This window comes from Crinia signifera, chromosome 6 (genome assembly GCF_055691185.1).
Source record: "Crinia signifera chromosome 6, ASM5569118v1, whole genome shotgun sequence".
Taxonomy (NCBI): domain Eukaryota; kingdom Metazoa; phylum Chordata; class Amphibia; order Anura; family Myobatrachidae; genus Crinia; species Crinia signifera.
Window position 1 is genome coordinate 185,900,512 of NC_139222.1, and position 21,651 is coordinate 185,922,162.

Genomic DNA, 21,651 nt, shown 5'->3' on the forward strand with positions numbered 1-21,651 from the left:
CTAGTGCTTTTGGAAAAAAGAATGATCCCTCTTGATAGTTTAACATACTAATTAATGAAGGAACACATTATTCCAACAAATATATTTTTGCTTTTTGACTAAGCAGTGGGTTTGCTGTGAATTGCAGACTGATGGTCATTGACATCAGATTACAGTATATACCAGAGGTTCCCAAACGTGGTCCTCAAGGCACCCCAATGTTTCATGTTTTAGCTTTATCCATGGCTCATCACAGATGTTTAATTATTTTGACTGACCTACTAATTAATTCACCTGTGGCTAAACATGAACATACAGGTTGAGTATCCCTTATCCAAAATGCTCGGGACCAGAAGAATTTTGGATAATGGATTATTCCGTATGTCAGAATATTTTTATATTGAATGCCACGCAATCATTGTCTTGCACATATTTAGTGCCAGTTACATATCATGCCCTCAGTAGTGCTGTTACAGATGTACCCAGTAGGTTTTTAGCAAAAAATTTTTTTCAAAATCACTTTCTGGAATGTATTGTTTTCGGAATAATTTGGATAACAGATATTTGGATAAGGGATACTCAACCTGTACTGTAATTAAAACCTGGACCATTGGGGTGCCTTGAGCACCATATTTGGGAAACTCTGGTATATACAATGCATCATTTGACTGTCATTTATAATCCATCCCTGGTGACTTTTAAACTCCTATTCTGCAAAATATCTGGAAATGGGTCCAAACAGTGGCATCAAGGGGGGTTTGAGCCGCACCCAGGTGTCACCTGCCGAAGTGTGACACCAAAATGCTGGCTCCTGCTTAGTGACAGGAGATGGGTGCTGCAGTGTGCATGCAGCACCCAGTTCCAGTGTCCATGCAGCACCTGGGTCCAGTGTACATGCAGCACCCAGCCCCTGTCATTGTATAGGTTCTGGCATTGCAACCACAGCAGTCTCTATGGGGCAGCTCACATCTCTCGGACTCCTCGATGTGAGAAGAAGGGGGGTCAGGATCTAAGCCATGTCTCTCCCATAATGCCACACCCATTCCCACACAAAATATACCCACTTATCAACTTGTGTGCCTATGGTGCATGGATGGACTCTGGAGAGCCACTCCTTGTGTTACTATAGTCAGTGATGCCTCTGGGTCCAAATGTTTTTATGTGGCATCTCCAGAGATGTGTATTATAGTAACATGAATATGCCATTGCTTTACTCAACTTATGCTTGCCAGTCCCTGTTCCTCCTCTCCAGGCACACACTGGTGCTTATGTGCAATATGGAAATGCTGACTGGGCAAGACTGGGCCTGAAGTAATACAGTACATGGGGAGCTAGAATAACACAAGGGAGAGCTGAATTGACCAATGTGGAGCTGGAATGACAGAAGGGACAGCTGGCACGACACAGGACAGAGTGGACTGACACATAGGGAGCTGGAGTGACATATGGGGGTTAGTGGTCTAGTGTAGGGTACAGATTGGTAAGTGTTGTAGTGCCAGAAAAAGAAGATTTAGTGGTACATCCATCATCCAAAATGCTTCTGGTCCCGAGCATTTTGGATAAGGGATACTCAGCCTGTATAGTGTAGGCCGATATAGGGGGGGGGGGGGTGGGAATGTAGTGGAAGATGTAAAATGGGCATTAATGCAGTGGTGAGTATAGAGGGGCCAGTAATGCAGTGTAGGGTATAAAGTGGCAGGTAACTTAGTGGTGGGTATAGGGTGCTCCACTTGGTCTAGAACTGACCCTGTAGGTGACATAGGAATACTCTGCATGGTAACATTACAGCATAGAGAAGTCTCTTCTTCTTTAAATAAATCAGCAGCTATGTACCTACCTTTGCCAATAGAGCTCCCAACATTCCCCCAGATAATTGGCACACCCAGTAGGGTATGAGCAGAATGGGAGTTAGACCACCAGAAATAACCACGCCCAGGGTGACAGCAGGATTGAAGTGTCCACCACTAGAGACAAGAAAGTCTAGATTACTATAAAATACTAAAAGCTATGACTTTCCCCAGTGTTGTAACTAGATATTTGGGTGCCTGGTGCCAGAAAGGGAATTGGTGACCCTCCCCCCATGCCAAAGGCACATGTAAAAAAACAGGGCCATGGCTTCATGAGGAAGGGGCATGACAACATAATAGTACCAATTAACATTACACCACACAGTGTCACTTGTACACATTGTGCCAGGTAGAGCGCTTATACACTTTGCGCAAAGTAGTACCCCTTAGGCACACTATACAAGGTGTAGCCCCTTTACATACTGCACCAGGTAGAGCCCCTTATACACACTGTGCCAGGTAGAGCCCCTAAATCAAGCTCTGTCTGCACATGTTACAGTACATCAGCCCCCCTGCAGTGCACATGGTTTTGTTCATTAGCACACAAAGTGCTTTGCGAGCCAACCTGAATCATCCCCATAATACCCACTGGAGTAGTGCCGCTTATGTATACAATGCCCTCAGGAGTAGCACCGATTACACAACCAATGCCCACAGGAATACTTACGAATGTAGTGCAGCTTACGTGCATAACAGTCACGAGAGTTGCAATGCTTATGCACATAGAGCCCACAGGAGTAGCAATGCTTACACATATGGCACCCACAAGAGTATTGACACTTATGTACATAGCACCCACGGGAGTAGCGACACTTACTCACATAGCACCCACAGGCGATGCAACGCTTACGCACATACCGCCCACAGTAGTAGTGCTGCTTATGCACATAGCGCCCAGACACAGACACTCTCAAGGCCTGATTAAAGGTTCCAGGTGCCCTAAGCTAATAATCATGCAGCACCCCCTGAAACGCTGTTAAACACACATACAGGTACAGGTACTCACCATTTATACTGCCCATGTGCATGTAACAAGGTTATTCTTCAGCATGCATGTAGGATCTAATGTTTTTGGCCAGTAAAGGAGGCTTTTGGGGTAATTCAGACCTGATCAAAGGCCACAAATTCGCAGCAGCCAGTGTTCAGGTAGATGCCGCCCCACTAAGTAAAATCCCACCTTGCGAATTCATAAATGAATGTGCAAGCTGTGCGAATATGTTCAAAACCCTTTGTCATAGGCTCATCATCATATGATTTTTACAATGGGCACAAGTCATTACAGGCTCAGAGAAGCCAGAGACATTCTCAGTCGCTACTAATAAAACAGGCATATCCGGCCTGTTACTGACGTCAGGCATTCCCCCCCCCCCCCCCCCTAAAATGCTTAGGCATGCCTGCATTTTCCTGGACACTCCCAGCATTTTTTCTGGCTTGCCTACTAATTGGCTCTCCCAAGAAACGTCTGGTTACCACCCCCAATTCTATCACCTTGTGAACAGCCTTACTGTTGCCTGACGGTGTGAGTGTGAAAACATACTTGTCAACACATATAAAGTTATTATACTAAATCTGCGTATTGGAAAAATCTGACCTACTGTCTGCCCGCTACAGTACAGTGCAATACTTGCCTTATATTGCCAAGGACAGAGATGACAACAGCCAGTGCCAGTCCATGTGCCACAGCTGGCAGCAAGGGACCAGCTCCATGTGGATTCTCCAACACTGAGAGGCAACCAATGGAGAAGAACAGTATACAGCCCAAAAGCTCTGCCACACATGGCTGCACATACTTCTCCAGGATACTTGGTTCGTTGTTCCCATTATCCAGTGTTGTCAGAGCCTCACTTGATGTTGAGCTCATGATCCGAAGTTCTGTCTCAGTAATGTCATGTTGACAATCAGATTTGGCCATCTAAGTTCCTTACTCCAGCTGGTGAGACAGTGATCGGAAACTAATGAGCAAATAAAGCTAGTTAGGCACAATTTGATGGCCACATACAAAACCAGATACAATAATAATTGTGCAACTGGATTGCTCACCCATCTCAAAATACAGCTGGCAACTAAAATCAGATGTATTTCTGGATCAACTGTCTTTTTGGTGGATACACATAATATAATTGTGGCTAATTACTTTTAGAAGAACCTAATGAGCTAACAAAATTGCAACATGTATGGTCATCATTAGTATAGATTGCTATATAATATTACAGAATTTGTGAGTATGGATTAATAGATTTTATTCCCAGTTTTAGACACTTTACAGGTATCCAAAACATTATATGAATGACATACAGCAACAATAATAGAACATATTAATTTTATATCCAGTGTACTTAACTCCTACAAGAAGTAGGGGTTACAGGGCTGTACCAAGCAGCAGGGGATCACGGCAGTGCAGGACAGAGCAGGAAAATGGGATGGAGCGGGCTGAGCCTGGGCATTGACGGTAGATTGAGGTGACCCAGGTCTCTTTACTAAGTACTTATATAATGACAAGGTATTGCGTTACTCCTTACAATTTAGGATAAAATTATTCGGTACTTGTTTCCTAGCACGGCCACAATCGTATGGATCGTGTACCTTTAAGTTAAGGTACACGATCCATACGATGGACCCGATTTCCTTTGAAATCAGGTCCATTTGGCCGGCTAGGACAAAATATCGGGGGCATCGCGTCGGTCGGGACCGTTAACAATGGTCCCGACGCGACCGACGCGATGCCCGCGATTTCCCCATAGGCTTCAATGTTAAAAAATATTTTAACATTGAAATCGTGTCGGGAAAGGTAAAATATCGGGGGCATCGCGTCGGTCGGGACCATTAACATAGGTCCCGACGCGATGCCCCCGATTTTTACATAGGCTTCAATGTTAAAAGATTTTTTAACATTGAAATCCTGAAAAAATGTGAAAAATGTGAAATGGGCCAATATGACCCATTTCACATTTTAGATGTCCCCGTCGTCACCCCACGATAGACGCCAATCCGAAGCGTGGCGAGCGCAGCGAGCCCGCGAGGGGCGGCGGTGCGCGTCCTCCGACCTTTTCATTCCCCTACTATCCACGTCGGCGTGGAGTTGAGAATAGAATAGTGTGGCGAGCGCAGCGAGCCACCGAGCCCGAAGCGTGGCGAGCGCAGCGAGCCCCGCGAGGGGACGCGGATACCTTCACAGTTATACGCGTCCCCTCGCGGGCTTCACAGGTGTCCGTGGCGTCGCGGACACCTGTGAAGTCCGCGAAGGGACGCGTTTACCTGTGAAGGTATCCGCGTCCCCTCGCGGGGCTCGCTGCGCTCGCCACGCTTCGGGCTCGGTGGCTCGCTGCGCTCGCCACACTATTCTATTCTCAACTCCACGCCGACGTGGATAGTAGGGTAATGAAAAGGTCGGAGGACGCGCACCGCCGCCCCTCGCGGGCTCGCTGCGCTCGCCACGCTGCGGGTTGGCGTCTATCGTGGGGTGGGGTGTACGCCGTGACATTTGGGGGGGTTGGGAATATTTTACATTGAATCCAATGTAAAATCGGGTCCCAGGGACCCGATTTACATTTCATTAAAAAAAAAAAATCGGGTCCAAAATCGGGCGGTCGCGTCGATCGCATCGCATGCGACCAAATCGCATGCGATGCGATCGACCCGATTTTTCCGACACGACCACCCCGATGTAAATCGGTGTGGCCGTGCTAGGAAACAAGTACCAATTATTCTAAACATTTAGAAGTTATTGTTTAATGGTACAGTGGTGCAACTTATACCCCTTTTACACTGTACTGTGAAGACAGCAGCGGAGGCAGGGAGGAGGTGAATGGATGTTTGCAGCATCCATTCACCTCGCTGACAGGGGCTAGGGGGGTGCACAGAGGCTGGGGGCAGCCCAGCAGCTTACCTTGGTGCGGGGCTTGCCCCTAGCATGGCAGTCCGGGGCCCCGGGACGGCGATCAGAATCCCGACGCCGGAATCCCGACCGCCGAAATGCCGACACATTCTCCCTCCTGGGGTGTCCACGACACCCCTGGAGGGAGAATAAATTAGTGTGCCGAGCGTAGCGAGGCACCGGAGCCGCTGCGTGGCGAGCGCAGCGAGCCCGCAAGGGGGGGCGATACACGTCCCCCCCTTGTCGGCATTTCGGCTGTCGGGATTCCGGCGTCGGGATTCTGAACGCCGGGATCCCGACCGCCGGGATTCAATACTGAATCCCCCATTTACACAGCGGGTTGGCACCGCAGTGTAAACTATGCAAATGCCAGAGCTGACTTGGCTTGGAACCATGTTCCAAATACCGGGTCAGATCCGGGTGTAAAAGGGGTATAACAGAGACATTGTAAGCAGTGGCCCACTGGGTTCTATCTGACAAAGGAGCCCCAAGAAACAGGACTACTTATCTAGGACAGATCTCTGTCCACTCATTTCAAGGAAATGCACTAATTATTATAATACAACTTTATTGGGGGGAGGTTGTTAGAGCTTGGAGAACGATAAGATTGTGAGAGATAATATTCCAATCAATGTGCCCCCAACTGTCATTTTTCAAATACAGCTTGTAACATGTAAATGCAGAAGCTGATTTACTGGCACTCTCTTCAAGCTGTATTTAAAAAAAACCTCAAGACTCTTTAGGAATCGTTATTTTCCCAGGTGTGCCATTGGTGAGTTAGTAGGATGCCAGTACATGTGCAAGCCAGAGCCCATGGGATGGTACCACCTTCTATTTAACCTCTGGATACATTGTATGAACTTACAGTACTGTATGTCACTGTTTAGTCAGGATCAGATATAATCTACTGTGGTGAAACAGGTTTAGTTTCACCAAAGAGTGATGTATTGCTTTGGTCACAACTTTCTTATAAAGGGTTAAGGAGCCGTCTAGCCTCAGAAAGAATGCTTTACAGCCAGGTAACAGAACCTGGTTCACTGCAAAGCCAGAAATGGTTCTCTGAGGTGTTTTGGGGAGAGATGAGTAGGTAAACAAACACACGGCTCCGGTCCAGGTTTTCAGACCTTTACAGCCACAGGTGGGAACTGGGCTAATTGCAGGAGAAGAGATTTTAACCCTGTGCAGTGTGCTGCTCATGGCGCTGATGCCCGATAGGGGCCAGTAAGTAGCAAGAAGTATTGTAACGCCAGGGACTAGGACTGTCAGTACTCAGACTCCAGAGGCACTGAGGCACCGTGCGAAAGGAGCGCTGCATTGACAAATACCCTGTGTTGTTTGTTTGTATGAAGAGTTTTTGCTGTAAAGTGGATTTGTAGCTTGTAGGACATTAAATATATGCACAAATACCGAAAACTGCCTGCTGTGTCCTATCTAAACGGTGAAGCGGTTACACTATGGGCAGTATGTACTAAGCCGTCTTCCGCACTGCACCCCCCTCCCCATCCTCTTTGCTGCTCCTCCTCCCCCAGCAGCATGTCACAGCCGGAGATGTCCTTCCGGCAGCAGGGAGGAGGAGGAAACGCTGGGGACCGCCGCAGAACCCAGGAGGTCAGGGCCGTCTTAGCATATGGGCTAGAAAGTGCAGTTGCCCTAGGGCCCAAAATGCTAAGGGCCCAAAGCCTGCCACCTCCGTCAGCAAGGGCCACCCCCATCACAGTACCCCCTGCATTGGTCCCAGCGCAGTCCGGCCGCCGCCTCCTCCGGCAGCTAAAAAGTCTTCCTGGCCGGGCCGCATGCATTGATGTCTGTAAGGCGATGGCCCCTCCAAAAAACCGCCTTAGAGGAGGCAGACACTAGAGGTAGTGCTATACCTCTAATGTCTGTCAGAGGATACCCGCAGGTCAGCGCTACCCGGAAGTGCGGATTGGGGTAGCGCTGGCACACTGTTTGAAAGTACAGAATGCACAATGCAGCCAATATTGAAGTGCTGTTCACAGAGTGCTCAGTGCTGCGATCCCGCACCCCTTCCCTCTGTTCTCCCGGGCTTTGAGCTGCACACTACAGTGGGACAGGATGATGAACAGCTGGCTTCACTGTCTGCTAGAGGGCTGCTGGACTCTGAACACTCCATTCCCTTCTTATACGTATTAACAGGTAATAGTTTCCTCCTGTCTGTTTTTCATTTATTTAAAAGATACACCTCTGTTACTGCCCATATCAGTCTCTCCCTACTTCCTATTCTCTGTCCCAGTATCTCTGCCCCACACCCATCCAGTTTCAGCACCTGCCTTTCTGACCTACCGACCTTTTTGCCACCCTCTTTTGCCACCCTCTGGTCGGGTTAAAATTTCTTTAGAAGAAAAACACTGTACACCTAGGTAAATGCCTAAGAAATTTGAACTTGACTGGAGTGATGCTGACTTCTGTCCTGTGCAGAGGCGTAGCTAGGGCGGAGCACACGCTCTGGGCGCTGAAATTTCACCGGGCACCGGAGCCGTGCACTCTGCCGCCGGCTCACCCGCCCTGCTTGCCCGCTCCCCGCTGTGCCCTGCATCAGTACCCCATACTGCCATAAAAACCCGGTGAGTGCTCTCACTGCGCATGTGCCGGTTTGGGACGCCAGTGCCAGGGATGCAGCGCCATGATGTCACAATGTCATGGCGCCACATCCCTAGCACCAGCATCCCTAGCCGGCGTATGCGCAGTGAAAGACCAGAGGGGAGATCCCGGGACAACGAAGAGCATCTGTGCGGGGCTGCATGTTCCCAGGGACAGCCTCCATCTCGGGAACCGTGAGACTGGCTGCAGCTCTGTCCCCGTCTTCTGGCTCTGCTGCTGCAGGGAGAACAATGGAGCCCATCCATGTGTGCCGGGCTGGTGCCAGTGACGGGGATGTCCCGGCTCTGCACCTTTCCTCACTACAAGAAGTGAGTGTGCACGCTATGCTGCGCATCATCCAGCAGCTGTCTGACCTGTCACGGCACGCTGATGGCATCTTATCCAGCATCTATGGGCAAGCGGTGGCCATGGGGGAGCGCGGTGCCTGCCTGCAGTGCCGCCTGGCTTCCCTGCATCACACGGTCTCCAACCTGGACCACAAAATAGTGCCAGTCCGTAAGTGCCCTCTCCCTATGTACATGGCAGGTTAGGCGCCTTTGTTAGTCATGGCACGGTCTGGCCGTCTGTAATCTCTGCTACTCACTGTCTGCTAGTGTTACTTCAACTGTGAGAGACAGAATGTGGGGGAAAAAGCAGGACATCACATTGTATGAGTTTTAAACAATTTATTTGTATATTCTTACGGAAAATAAATATTTGGACAATCAAAAAGTTAAACTCAATACTTTGTAATATAACCTCGGTTGGCAATTACAGAGGCCAAATGTTTAGTGCAGTTCTTCATCAGGTTTGCACAAACTCTATAGCAGGTATTTTGTCCCACTCTTCCATGCAGATCTACTCTTGACCTGTCATGATTTGGGGCTGTTGCCGGAATACACAGACTTTCAACTCTCTCCACAAATTTTCAATTGTGTTGAGGTCTGAAGACTGGCTAGGCCATGCCAGGATACGCATTTTGACACACGCGAGGCAGCTTTCTCAAATCAGGGATCCCTGATTTGAGAAAGCCGCCCTGTGTGTGGCGAAATGCATATCCATTGGGACCACCTACTGCAGGACACACAACTGGAGACTCCTTACATCTTCCTGGCCGTCTCTGTGTGCAAGGACTGATTCTTGGCCGCACACTTGCAGACACAGCAGGAGAGAGCCACCGTTACCGCTAATCCCAGCAGTCGGCTAACCGTAACAATCTCCCCAGTTGGCGGTAGAGCAGTCAAGCTGGTTTGAGATTACCGATACACGGCAGATACCCAGCGGTGCACCATATAGACAGTCCTGCCATTGCTTCTCCGCCGGATATCGTGTGATAATTGGAGCACAGGAATCTGTGATATATACCTGCAGGAGTACACTGTGCAGGACTTCACGTCTCCTAAAGGAGGTAATAATGGCCAATAAATTATTGTGGGCTTGTGTGAAATGAATTTACCTGCATTATTGCTGTGAAAGTTGGACATACCAATCCCCCAAAAAGGAGGACTATTGGAAACCCCAATGATCACCCATGGCTGAATATATGATTTATAACATGCTGGTATTCTTTATAACAGTCTCCCATACATAGAGGGTTTACAGTCTCTCCCCGGGAAGTGAATTTAATCTAATGTAGGGTACACACCAGGACGACCACCGTCGTTCACGACCGATAGACGACCATGGAACGATTTCCCTTGGACTTCCCGGGAGCTCCCAGGCAGTCCCCAGCAAACGATTAGCAAAAATTGTGGGTTTTTTTGCGGAACGATCTAGATCCGATCCCGATGTGCCCGCGATGGTCGTTAAGACGGTCGGATCGCTGGTTTTTGTTTTTTTTGCAAGAACACATGCGACCGTCGTCAGATGGGCCTTTGAAATTGTAATGAAGGGGCTGGACTAGCAGAGGGGGAGGACTAGCAGAGGGGGATAGGAATAGCAGCAGCCATTTTAAACCAGTGTATTTCTGCTTTGTTACTAGTGAGGCTTGGTTTATACCTGCTGGACATAGCTATTTACACATTACTTTGTTTTGCCTGCCATTACAAAGTGTCTTTTAACCCTGCACTATGGAGAATGCAGTGATGGGTAGTCACCAGCAACAGTACCTGCTCTATTATGCAGTTTTGAAGCTCAGGCGTCAGAGAGCCCAGCGCAGGAGAGAAAGATCATGCTGGACAAAGCAGTGGCTACTTCAGCGTCAGACTCGTTCGCACATGCCACTGCTCAGGGACATCAGGGAGAATAACCCAGACGATTTTCGTAACTTCTTGAGGATGGATGATGCCACATTCCAGGAATTGCTGCGTCTGGTGACTCCCCACATCGAGAAGCAGGATACCAAGTATCGCATGGCTATCCCTGCTGAGGAACGGCTGGTGGTGACCCTGAGGTTTCTGGCGACAGGACGGTCTCTTGCTGACCTAAAGTTTGGATCCCTCATCTCCCCGCAAGCTTTGGGCCTCATCATCCCGGAGACCTGCAAAGCCATTGTGAAGGTGCTGCAGTACCAGTATTGCAAGGTAAGGATGAAATATACACTGTACACTTTATTGTGCAAACAAAATATTTTTATTTATAATTTAGGCCTAGGACAGAAACAGGTTTTTTAGGCCTTTCATGGTTAAAACATGTAAAATAGTAAATAGATTGTGTCAACACAAATATATTATAATACCATATATAAAAGATATTGTACAAAAACACACACTATATATAAAGATTTAAGTATGTATGACCCAGTTTAAACTTTCCCAATAAGTACGGGCTACTGTGTGGCAGAGGATGTCTGCCGCAGATAAGTAAAGGCTGCGGCCCACATGGCGCATGGCGCAGATGCAATGGTCCCGGCCCCATTGATGTGCGCCATACGCCATGTGAGCAGTGGCCATCACATACCTGCAGCTGAGACCATGTCTGCCGCACAGTACCCCATACTATTGGCAAAGAAAAAAGGGCAATAAATGGAGTTTGCTATCCAGATTGAGGAGAATCCTGTTCTCCCTCTGGTAATGCAGGTACAGGTAGCAGCATATAAATAAACAAAAAAAACACACTCTGGTAACTTCTGGAACATGCCCTTACAACAGTAGGGATAAGGTACTGTGCGGCAGAGGATGTCTGCTGCTGATATGTAAAGGCTGCGGCCCACATGGCGCATGGCGCAGATGCAATGGTCCCGGCCCCATTGATGTGCGCCATACGCCATGTGAGCAGTGGCCATCACATACCTGCAGCTGAGACCATGTCTGCCGCACAGTACCCCATACTATTGGCAAAGAAAAAAGGGCAATAAATGGAGTTTGCTATCCAGATTGAGGAGAATCCTGTTCTCCCTCTGGTAATGCAGGTACAGGTAGCAGCATATAAATAAACAAAAAAAACACACTCTGGTAACTTCTGGAACATGCCCTTACAACAGTAGGGATAAGGTACTGTGCGGCAGAGGATGTCTGCTGCAGATATGTAAAGGCTGTGGCCCACATGGCGCATGGCGCAGATGCAATGGTCCCGGCCCCATTGATGTGCGCCATACGCCATGTGAGCAGTGGCCATCACATACCTGCAGCTGAGACCATGTCTGCCGCACAGTACCCCATACTATTGGCAAAGAAAAAAGGGCAATAAATGGAGTTTGCTATCCAGATTGAGGAGAATCCTGTTCTCCCTCTGGTAATGCAGGTACAGGTAGCAGCATATAAATAAACAAAAATACACACTGTGGCCCTTGTGTGGCAGAGGATGTCTGCTGCAGATATGTAAAGGCTGCGGCCCACATGGCGCATGGCGCAGATGCAATGGTCCCGGCCCCATTGATGTGCGCCATACGCCATGTGAGCAGTGGCCATCACATACCTGCAGCTGAGACCATGTCGATGGTAAATGATAAAGTAGCCTATTTTTTAAGACAGATCCTCAAAAACAGGACACTCTGGATCTTCTATCAGTAAAGAACTGTAGAATTGACGGTACTGGGGGGGTTGAGAAGGCTGTGTAGGTGTTGACTGGGTATGTGTTGGAATTGTGCTCGACTGGCCTGCTACGGTGGCAGGCGGAGTAGGCACTGGTGATTCTAATGACAGTGGTGTGTCTGGTGCACTACCAATGCCAACTATTTTAGTGCCACTGTTGAGATACCCTAAACTGCCATTATACACCAACTCCATGCATAACTTTTCAAAAGTAAGTTGCTGGTTAGGAGCCATGTTGCGAACACACTCTGCCACATAAGTGAAGTAGTTGTCATGTTTGTCCGGGTTTCTTTGCAGGACTTGATGTGCCCGCATCATAAATTCTTCATGTGCCGCTGCTTCTCCTTTTTTTCCTTTGCCACGCATTTTTTTGGCACGGGGGAGTGGTGGAGTGGGTTCCAGGGTGGGTGGCGGAGTGCGTGCCGGAGTAGGAACTTCGTTCGATGTGCATGCATTCTCAGATAGGACAGATAGGTCTGGGGTTGCAGGTGGGTAGTCACCAAGCTGTAAAAAAATTGAACATGTTTACTAATCAATTCTATTTACTTCTAATTTCAGTTCCCTACCAGCGTGAATGAATGGAAAGTCATCGCAGAGGAGTTTGAACAGCGATGGAACTTCCCAAATTGCGGTGGAGCCATTGATGGCAAACATGTCCGCATAGCCCAGCCTATCAATAGTGGTTCCTACTATTTTAATTACAAGGGCTATTTTAGCATTGTACTAATGGCTGTTGTTAATGCGAACTATGAGTTTATCTTCCTGGATGTAGGAAGGAATGGCCGTGCATCGGATGGTGGCACTTTCAAGGACACAAAGTTCTACGAAAGGCTCATAGCGAACACCCTTCACTTGCCGTCTGTCCAGGAAACTAAACAGGGGCTTAACTTTGTTTTTGTGGCTGACGAGGCTTTTGGCCTGCACGAGCATGTCATGAAGCCATATGCGCAAAGGGGGTTGAACCATGACAAAAGGATCTTTAACTACAGGCTATCCAGGGCACGGCGTGTTGTGGAAAATGCTTTTGGCATCCTGGCAAGCCGGTTTCGCATTTTCCACACTGCCATTAACCTGAGGGTGGACAAAATTGACTGGGTTGTCACGGCGTGCTGTGTCCTGCACAATTTGCTCCGCAGAAAAGCCACACAGCAAAGGGCTACAGGCACAGCACTCCAAGAAGACCAAGAACTGCCAGAGGAGGTAGTGCAGATATCCTCCTTGCAAACCCCAACACAACACTACACAGGGAGTGCACGAGCCAAACAGGTGAGGGAACAGTACATGGCCTACTTTAATGGGGAGGGCGCTGTGGATTGGCAGGAGGAATCAATTAGATAGCCAAAAAAAATAGACTCACCGATGCAGACTGCGAATTCTCCTCCTCCTCCTGCGCCGTGACTTCTTGGTTTTCATGTTCTACCATAAGGACTACTCCTGTCCTCATCGACTCCTGGCTGAGGGTGAATGTCAACCGGTCATAGTACCAGAGCGATGTTTGATACATCTCGTCGACTCCAGCACCAGACTTCTTTGCAGCCTCCACCTTCTTGTGTTCCTTTAAGAACACCGTGCGCAGATTCTGGATGCGTTTCCTCACCCATTCAACATTGGCCTCTGGGTGAAATGGAAGACTGTAGCGTGCCAAGTCCTCCAAGGCTTGGTTTCTTTTCATTTTGTTTGAATACTCCTTGGATTTGGTTCGCCACAGGCATTCGTGTGAACGATATTTTTCAATAAACCCTTCAAGAAACTCTTGTTCCTTTGCGTTGGACATTGGGACTGTAAAAAGATAAAACCATTTTAGTTGTTATAGTTATACCCATGTTTTGTTTCATATTTAAATTTTTATAGTTATAGTTACCAGTTTACCTAGTTCTTATGTTTTAAGTATTTAAAATGTTAATAAACTTTTATGAAAACCACTATACATTTTATTGTGCAGATTGCTATTCACACACACAGGTGAATGGGGCCTAGCAGAGAGGAGTGCATGGAATACTGCAATGGTGGACAATGGTTTATGTATATATATCTATATATACACAAACACACACACACAGGTGAATGGGGCCTAGCAGAGAGGAGTGCATGGAATACTGCAATGGTGGACAATGGTTTATGTATATATATCTATATATACACAAACACACACACACAGGTGAATGGGGCCTAGCAGAGAGGAGTGCATGGAATACTGCAATGGTGGACAATGGTTTATGTATATATATCTATATATACACAAACACACACACACAGGTGAATGGGGCCTAGCAGAGAGGAGTGCATGGAATACTGCAATGGTGGACAATGGTTTATGTATATATATCTATATATACACAAACACACACACACAGGTGAATGGGGCCTAGCAGAGAGGAGTGCATGGAATACTGCAATGGTGGACAATGGTTTATGTATATATATCTATATATACACAAACACACACACACAGGTGAATGGGGCCTAGCAGAGAGGAGTGCATGGAATACTGCAATGGTGGACAATGGTTTATGTATATATATCTATATATACACAAACACACACACACAGGTGAATGGGGCCTAGCAGAGAGGAGTGCATGGAATACTGCAATGGTGGACAATGGTTTATGTATATATATCTATATATACACAAACACACACACACAGGTGAATGGGGCCTAGCAGAGAGGAGTGCATGGAATACTGCAATGGTGGACAATGGTTTATGTATATATATCTATATATACACAAACACACACACACAGGTGAATGGGGCCTAGCAGAGAGGAGTGCATGGAATACTGCAATGGTGGACAATGGTTTATGTATATATATCTATATATACACAAACACACACACACACAGGTGAATGGGGCCTAGCAGAGAGGAGTGCTTGGAATACTGCAATGGTGGACATTGGTTATATGTATACACACACACATGGGGCCCACCCAAAAAAAACAGTGACATGGTCGGGTGCACGGTTGCCAAACCAGTGCTTTATACACACTATATACATTGGTGGCATCAGTGGGCATGCATAGAAGAGCATTGGGAGTGCAAACATACCAGGTTGTTGTTCTGGGAGATGAGACAAGAAGGAGAGTCCAACTGCTGCGCCAGCGCTGTTTGCTATGTGGAAAAACATGGCGCCGGGGGAGTGTTTAGGAAATGACACTCAAATAGGCTGGATCAAACGACGGACGCACCGACGGACGGACGACGGAGGCGGCAAAAAACACTCACGATCTGCATACGATTGACGGTCGGTCGGCCTGGGATTGACGGATCCTACCTGCAGCACGTAGGACCAAAGATGCGACCAAACGAGCGGCGTGAACGCGCATTGGATCGGAATCGGATCAAATAAATGTCAAAAACACATGATAGTACATACAATCTGCATACAACCGGTCGGAATTGGATCTAAATTGACAGAATCGGGCCCTAGTCGTCCTGGTGTGTACCCAGCATAAATGTTTCATGGTGTATGTCAGTATGTCTTTTTAAATTGATTTGCATATTTTATGATTTATGTTTATTGTTTAATAAATATTATTAATTATATATTGATTCATTCATTCTTCCACAGTGCTCTAAGTAGGAGAGCCAATTATTATTATTATAATTATTTTAATTTTATTTATAAGGCACCACAAGTGTTTCGCAGCACTGTACAAAGGAACAATACAGGGAAACAAAACTTGGCATAACACTGAATAAATAACAAAAACAGAGTACAAATAAAGAGCGCCACAGTTCAATACACATTACAGCTTAAACGTAAGTAGTGAGGACTCAATCAACATACAACTAGAGGCTCATGGCCAATGATGGAGATAGGTATGCAGACGAAGATGGTCACTGAGTGTTTGAGTATAGGAGAGCTGTGAGTGAAATGTGAAGAGAAGTGGGCTTTTGACAACAGGAGGGAAGAGGGCCCTGCTCAGAGGAGCTTACAATCTAGTAGGAAGGGGAGACAGACAGATTACAAGAGGTGCAAGCAAGTGGGTGGTGGCTAGATAGCAGGATGTAAACAGGCAAGGGGCCGGAGAACCAGCTAGTTTATGCATTGGAAAGGTACGCTTTGATGAATAGGTGAGTTTTCAGTGCCCGTTTGAAGCTTTGCAAGGTCGGGGAGAGTCTAATGGAGCGAGGGAGTGCGTTCCACTGAAGGGGTGCAGCACGGGCAAAGTCCTGTACTCTAGCATGGGAAGCAGTGATCAGGGAGGAGAGACGACAGTCGTCAGCCGAGCGTAGAGGGCGGGAGGGTGTATAAATGGAGATGAGGTTAGAGATATATGAAGCAATGGAATTAGAGATGGCCCTGTATGTGAGTGTGAGGTGTTTGAAGAGGATTCTGTATCCTTTCGATGTGTAAAAATCCCCAAAATCCGGGTCGCACCCTTCAGACAGCTGGCGATACGGTTTTTGGAATTAAGATCCGGAAAAAACCTTGATAAATTCCAGGGTCGAAGCCCTGGCATTTTAGATCCGGGTTGACCATTTCAGACACCAAAAAAAACGGATCTATCCTCCTGGACCAGGGTAATTCCCGGGTTTTATTTTCTGTGTGAAAGGGGTATTACTTACCTACTAGGGTTTTCTCCCATTCCCTTTCTTTCAGACCTTAATTGCCCGCCCTCACATTTTTAGATTCAATGTAATGGTATGAGTTGTCTTCTATCTTATAAGGTAGATGCAGCATATTCCAATTGTCTTATCATACCACTCTGCTCCTGCCTACACTGTTTTGTCATAATGTTTTTCTTTAACAACTTTTGTACGTACTATGCTTCCTCCTCCCATCTCCTCCCTATTTATATTTCTGTACCCCCTTTACCCCCTCAAAATTCTATACAGTTTCTATTTTTAAAATAGCAACTATAATGCCCACCTGCGCAGCAATCTCCTATAATCTCCACCTGCGCAGCAATCTACTAGAAGCTCTGCATTTGATGCAAGTAAAATAGATGCTAATGGGTAAAATAATATTCAACAGTATCTCTTTCATAGTTGTTTAATGTACATGAAATATTGGTTGTAACCCTATATGGTTTTCTGCTTCTGGATCATGTTTGTTAGCAAAGCAAAAAAACTCAAGAAAAAAATAGGAAAAATCATGTTGCGCTGCAGGTGGGGCAGATGTAACATGTGCGGAGAGAGTTAGATTTGGGTGGGATGTGTTCAAACTGAAATCTAAATTGCAGTGTAGGAATAAACATGTACAAAAAACAGCAAGGATTTACTCTGCACAGAAAAAAAAAATATGAATGTATCTTTTTTCCTTGCATTGCAACATGATTTGTTCCATACATAGTTACGGTATTTTCTTTCTTTGCTATATTTACAAACATGAATCATGCCACCTATTTTGTAATATATGCTAATCAATTGGCCGTTTATTATGGTAGCTTGTTTATATTTGAAGACTAAAACCACTAATGGTGCAAATATTACTTACCTGTATTATCGTTGCCCACTACCCCAGTTCAAGTATAGTCAGTTCTGACGGTCACTGATTTTCAATTTAGAGACTTCAGGCTTCCAAAGTTCAGTATATACTGCAAATGACCACAGTTATAGGGCAATGACCAGAGGGACCTGAAAATAAACTCCACGTAATATTTGAACCCTTACAGTTGTGACACCAGATGACGAGTGTGCTATGAATCTGCCTGGTGCAAGTTATGTACAGCATATCAAATAGGTTTTACATTACTCAGAATTACATGAAAAATAGCCAAGTTTCACAATTAATTCAGAAATAAAATTTTGCTTGTATTGTATTAAATCACCTGCCTTGCACTGTTTCAATAGTATCCCACAGCTTTTGTAACTTGACTGTAACATTGATGATAGGTACTGTAGGTACATTCAGGCTATGAACGCACCATAAATGTTGTGTCTGTCACCTCTCTGCCTGCTCTCTGTCATGTAGTCTTTTCTGTCCTCGCCTGGCCACACCACCATAGGTCCTGTAGTGCACTGTGGAGGGTGTTCTGGCTTCCCAGAAACCCCCCTGACAGCCCAAGTTTTTCTTTTCTGTGTATGTGAGCTGCTCATGTCGTACCACTGCTGCTTCTGGGTGCCTGGCAAAGTTGGAGCCAGCTTTTCACAGGCCTGCGGCTCTCTGTGCAGGGGAGCGGCAGGCTCTGAGCAGCAGCGGGCATCTGGAAGCAAATGGCGGCAGTGGCTGGGGTGCAAAGGGGGTCAGTACCCCTGGGTAAAGCTAAAGGATTAATGGTGCTGTGCACGGGAGCCAAGGCACACTGACTGCACAAGTGTGCTGTGCATTACTGGGAGTTGACTAAGTCACATGAGACTTTGCACAAGAGGGCAGAGGCTGAGAGGTTTGTGCTGAGCTCTGATTGGTGGAGCTCATTACATGCTTCTCAGGCCCATGGAGGACAGCAGCAGCAGTCTAGTCATGGGAGGGTTTTTAATCAGAGGCAGCAATGAGCCTGTGAGGTCTCCTACAGTCCTACAGAGTAAGGTGCAGAGGGACAAACACAGGCTTTTCATGTGGTATGTATGTACGTATGTACTCTGTGTTTTGACAGTGTAATATTCTATCATGCAGTTTGCGGCCAGTAACGACAAGTGCAAGGGGCCCCCCGAAGGCTTAATCTGGCACTGGCTGTGTGATCTAAGCAGCGGCTGCCACGACACTTGGCAGCAGTGGTTGGGGAGGGCAGCACAGCAGTCAGCTGTTACAGGAGTTCTGCAGCTCGGCGGCAGCAGCAGGTGGGACTGCAGAGGAAGCGTATTGTATGTATTACTACGTGCCCTTTTCTATATTAAAAAATATAGAAAAGGGCACATATATACCATATCTGCAAGGGATACATACACAAGGTGGTGAGGATGCTGGCGGTCAAAAGACCTACCCCGGCATCCCAACAGGGACCCTGCAAGTAAGTTAACCCCCTCCTTCTCCCCCCCTAACTTCTCCCTTGCAGCAGCCTAACACTCCCCACCTCCCCCGCAGCCTGACTCTAAAGGGGCATACAGTACACAAGGGGTGATTTTTAAACCCATTTCTAAGATAACTAGATTGCTTAGAAATGGAGCATGGATCGCTTCGTGTGTATGGCCCTGGGTGAAATCGATGCACGGTTCTGCGCGTCACTATCAGCCGCAGGGATAGACAGTGAAACCTCCTTATTGAGAAAGAAAGGTTTCTCAGATGCTGTTATCCAAACCATGCTCAGGGCTCGGAAGCCTGTGTCGGCAGCAAATTATCATAGAGTTTGGAAAATCTATATCAGGTGGTGTGACCGTCAGAAGGTACACACCTCTAGGTTCAAGGTCACTAGACTTTTGGAGTTTCTACAAGACGGTTTTTTAGCGGGCTAAGCCTGCAGTCTTTAAAGGTACAGCTGTCTGCTTTATCCATATTCTTTTAGGAAAGAGTGGCTCTGTTGTCAAAAGTACAGACCTTCTTACAGGGAGCTATGAGACTTAAACCTCCTTATAGGCAGCCGGTGGTGCCTTGGGATCTGTCTCTGGTGTTGTCGGTTCTACAGAAACTTCCATTTGAGCCTTTAGGGTCAGCTGATCTTAAATATCTTTCTTGGAAACTTACATTTCTGTTAGCCATAGCCTCGGCTAGGGGGGATTCAGAATTGAAGGCCTTGTCTTGCAAGTCCCCATTTCTGGTTTTTCATGATGACAGGGCTGTTCTTAGAACAGTGCATAAGTTTCTACCTAAGGTACAGTAGTATCAAATTTCCATTGAAACCAGGATATTGTGCTCCTGGTGTTTTGTCCTCCAGAGGAGGCGAGAAATAGGGACAAGCTGAAGAAATTGGACGTGGATTGTGCTCTGCACATCTATGTAGATAGAGTAAAGGATTTTCGCAAAACTGATTTGCTTTTGGTACTATATGACATGCATAAGAGAGGGCGGCCTGCTTCTAAGCAGACCATTGCTAGATGGTTAAGGTCGGTGATTGCTTTTGCATACACTAAGGTAGGCAGACCAATTCCCTCAAGGATTAATGCCAATACCACCAGGTCAGTTGCTTCCTCTTGGGCTGTGCGTCATGGGGCTACAGCGTAGCTGTTATGTAGGGCTGCCACCTGGTCCTCTGTTCATACCTTTACCAAATTCTACAGGTTTCATGAGTTCGCGTCGGAGGACACTTCATTTGGGCGAGCAGTGATGAGAACTGCAAGCCTGAGCGTACCCTCCCAAAGGACTGGCTCTTGAACGTCCCATGGTTAGCTGTGTCACCAGGATGGACAACAGAGAAAAGGGGATTTTTGTAAGAACTTACCGTTCAAGTCCCTTTCTCTGAGTCCATCCTGGTGACACAGCGATCCCTCCCTTACGCTCAGTAAGTTTATACCGTTCATGTATTGTCATGTTATATTAATATGTTCCGGCGTGCTGAGTAATTGTATCCTAGTGTGCTCTGGAAGTTGAACTGAGGAATGCTGGGATGCAGAAGGGAGGAGCCTGACTCTCAAAGAAGTTAGCATAGGTGACTTGCTCCTGCGGACCCTCCCACATCCCATGGTTAGCTGTGTCACCAGGATGGACTCAGAGAAAGGGATTTGAACGGTAAGTTCTTACAAAAATCCCCATATCTACTGAATGGTGAGTGGGCAGCATATACCTTGGTTGCTATTAGTCGTTAATATCTTCATTGTATACATTCACTTGCCCAATACTAGATGGAAAAGTAACACTTCCTAATGGGGTTATTTTCACTTACCTGCTGATCTGCATGTCCCTCCGTGAGCTTGCTATCATCTCATGCACATGAGAGCTCCTAATTACACTCACTTCTGCCTCTTTGCTCATAAGAATCAATGGGGCAGATATATCAAACCTTAACAAGAAATAAATGCAAGGGTGATAAACGTCCTATCACCTGCTACCTGCCATGTTACAGGCTGTGTTTGAAAAAAGTCAGTAAGGAGCTGATTGGCTGGAAATGTATCTTTCTTTATCACTCTTGCATCTGCCCCACTGTGCCCAAACTGTATAATCACATTTTCTGAGCATAATGTATGATTGCCATCACCTGTGGTGAAACACCTTTCTTATCAATTACCTAGCTCACCACAGGTGATAGCAATCATACATTACCAGGGAAGTCCAGGAACAGTGCATTTTCTCAGTGAAGGAGAGGGTCAGGTAGACAACCCTGGTTTGATTCTGCATCAGCTCCCTCATGTCTAAATTAAAAAGACAAAAAGCATCACAAGTTACAGATCTCCAGTAGTAAAATTCAGGCATGCCCTGGAAAAGTTAGGCATATGCATGCCCCAAGTGTTATTCAGACTGTTTGAGACAAATGGCCCGATTTGTATGAAATCTGCTGCTGTATGAATTAGCACTGCGGAAGATTATTGATAGAGTGCACACGCGTCTGGGCCGCTATGCATGT

General features: G+C 46.7%; 1 protein-coding gene across 2 annotated transcripts in view; it reads right to left on the reverse strand.

Moving 5' to 3' along the window:
• LOC146007165 (aquaporin-8-like) overlaps positions 1-17,859 on the reverse strand; it is a 29,865-nt gene extending 12,006 nt beyond the window's left edge. The window contains exons 1-3 of one of the 2 annotated variants that reach the window (XM_083145534.1): positions 17,715-17,859; positions 3,455-3,778; positions 1,817-1,943 (exon numbers count right to left, since the gene is read on the reverse strand). In XM_083145534.1, coding sequence (XP_083001660.1) covers positions 1,817-1,943; positions 3,455-3,738 — 411 coding nt within the window. In that variant the 5' untranslated portion in view covers positions 3,739-3,778; positions 17,715-17,859. The remainder of the gene's footprint in view (positions 1-1,816; positions 1,944-3,454; positions 3,779-17,714) is intronic. The other variant, XM_083145536.1, reaches the window with a different exon arrangement.
• Positions 17,860-21,651: the final 3,792 nt, after the last annotated feature.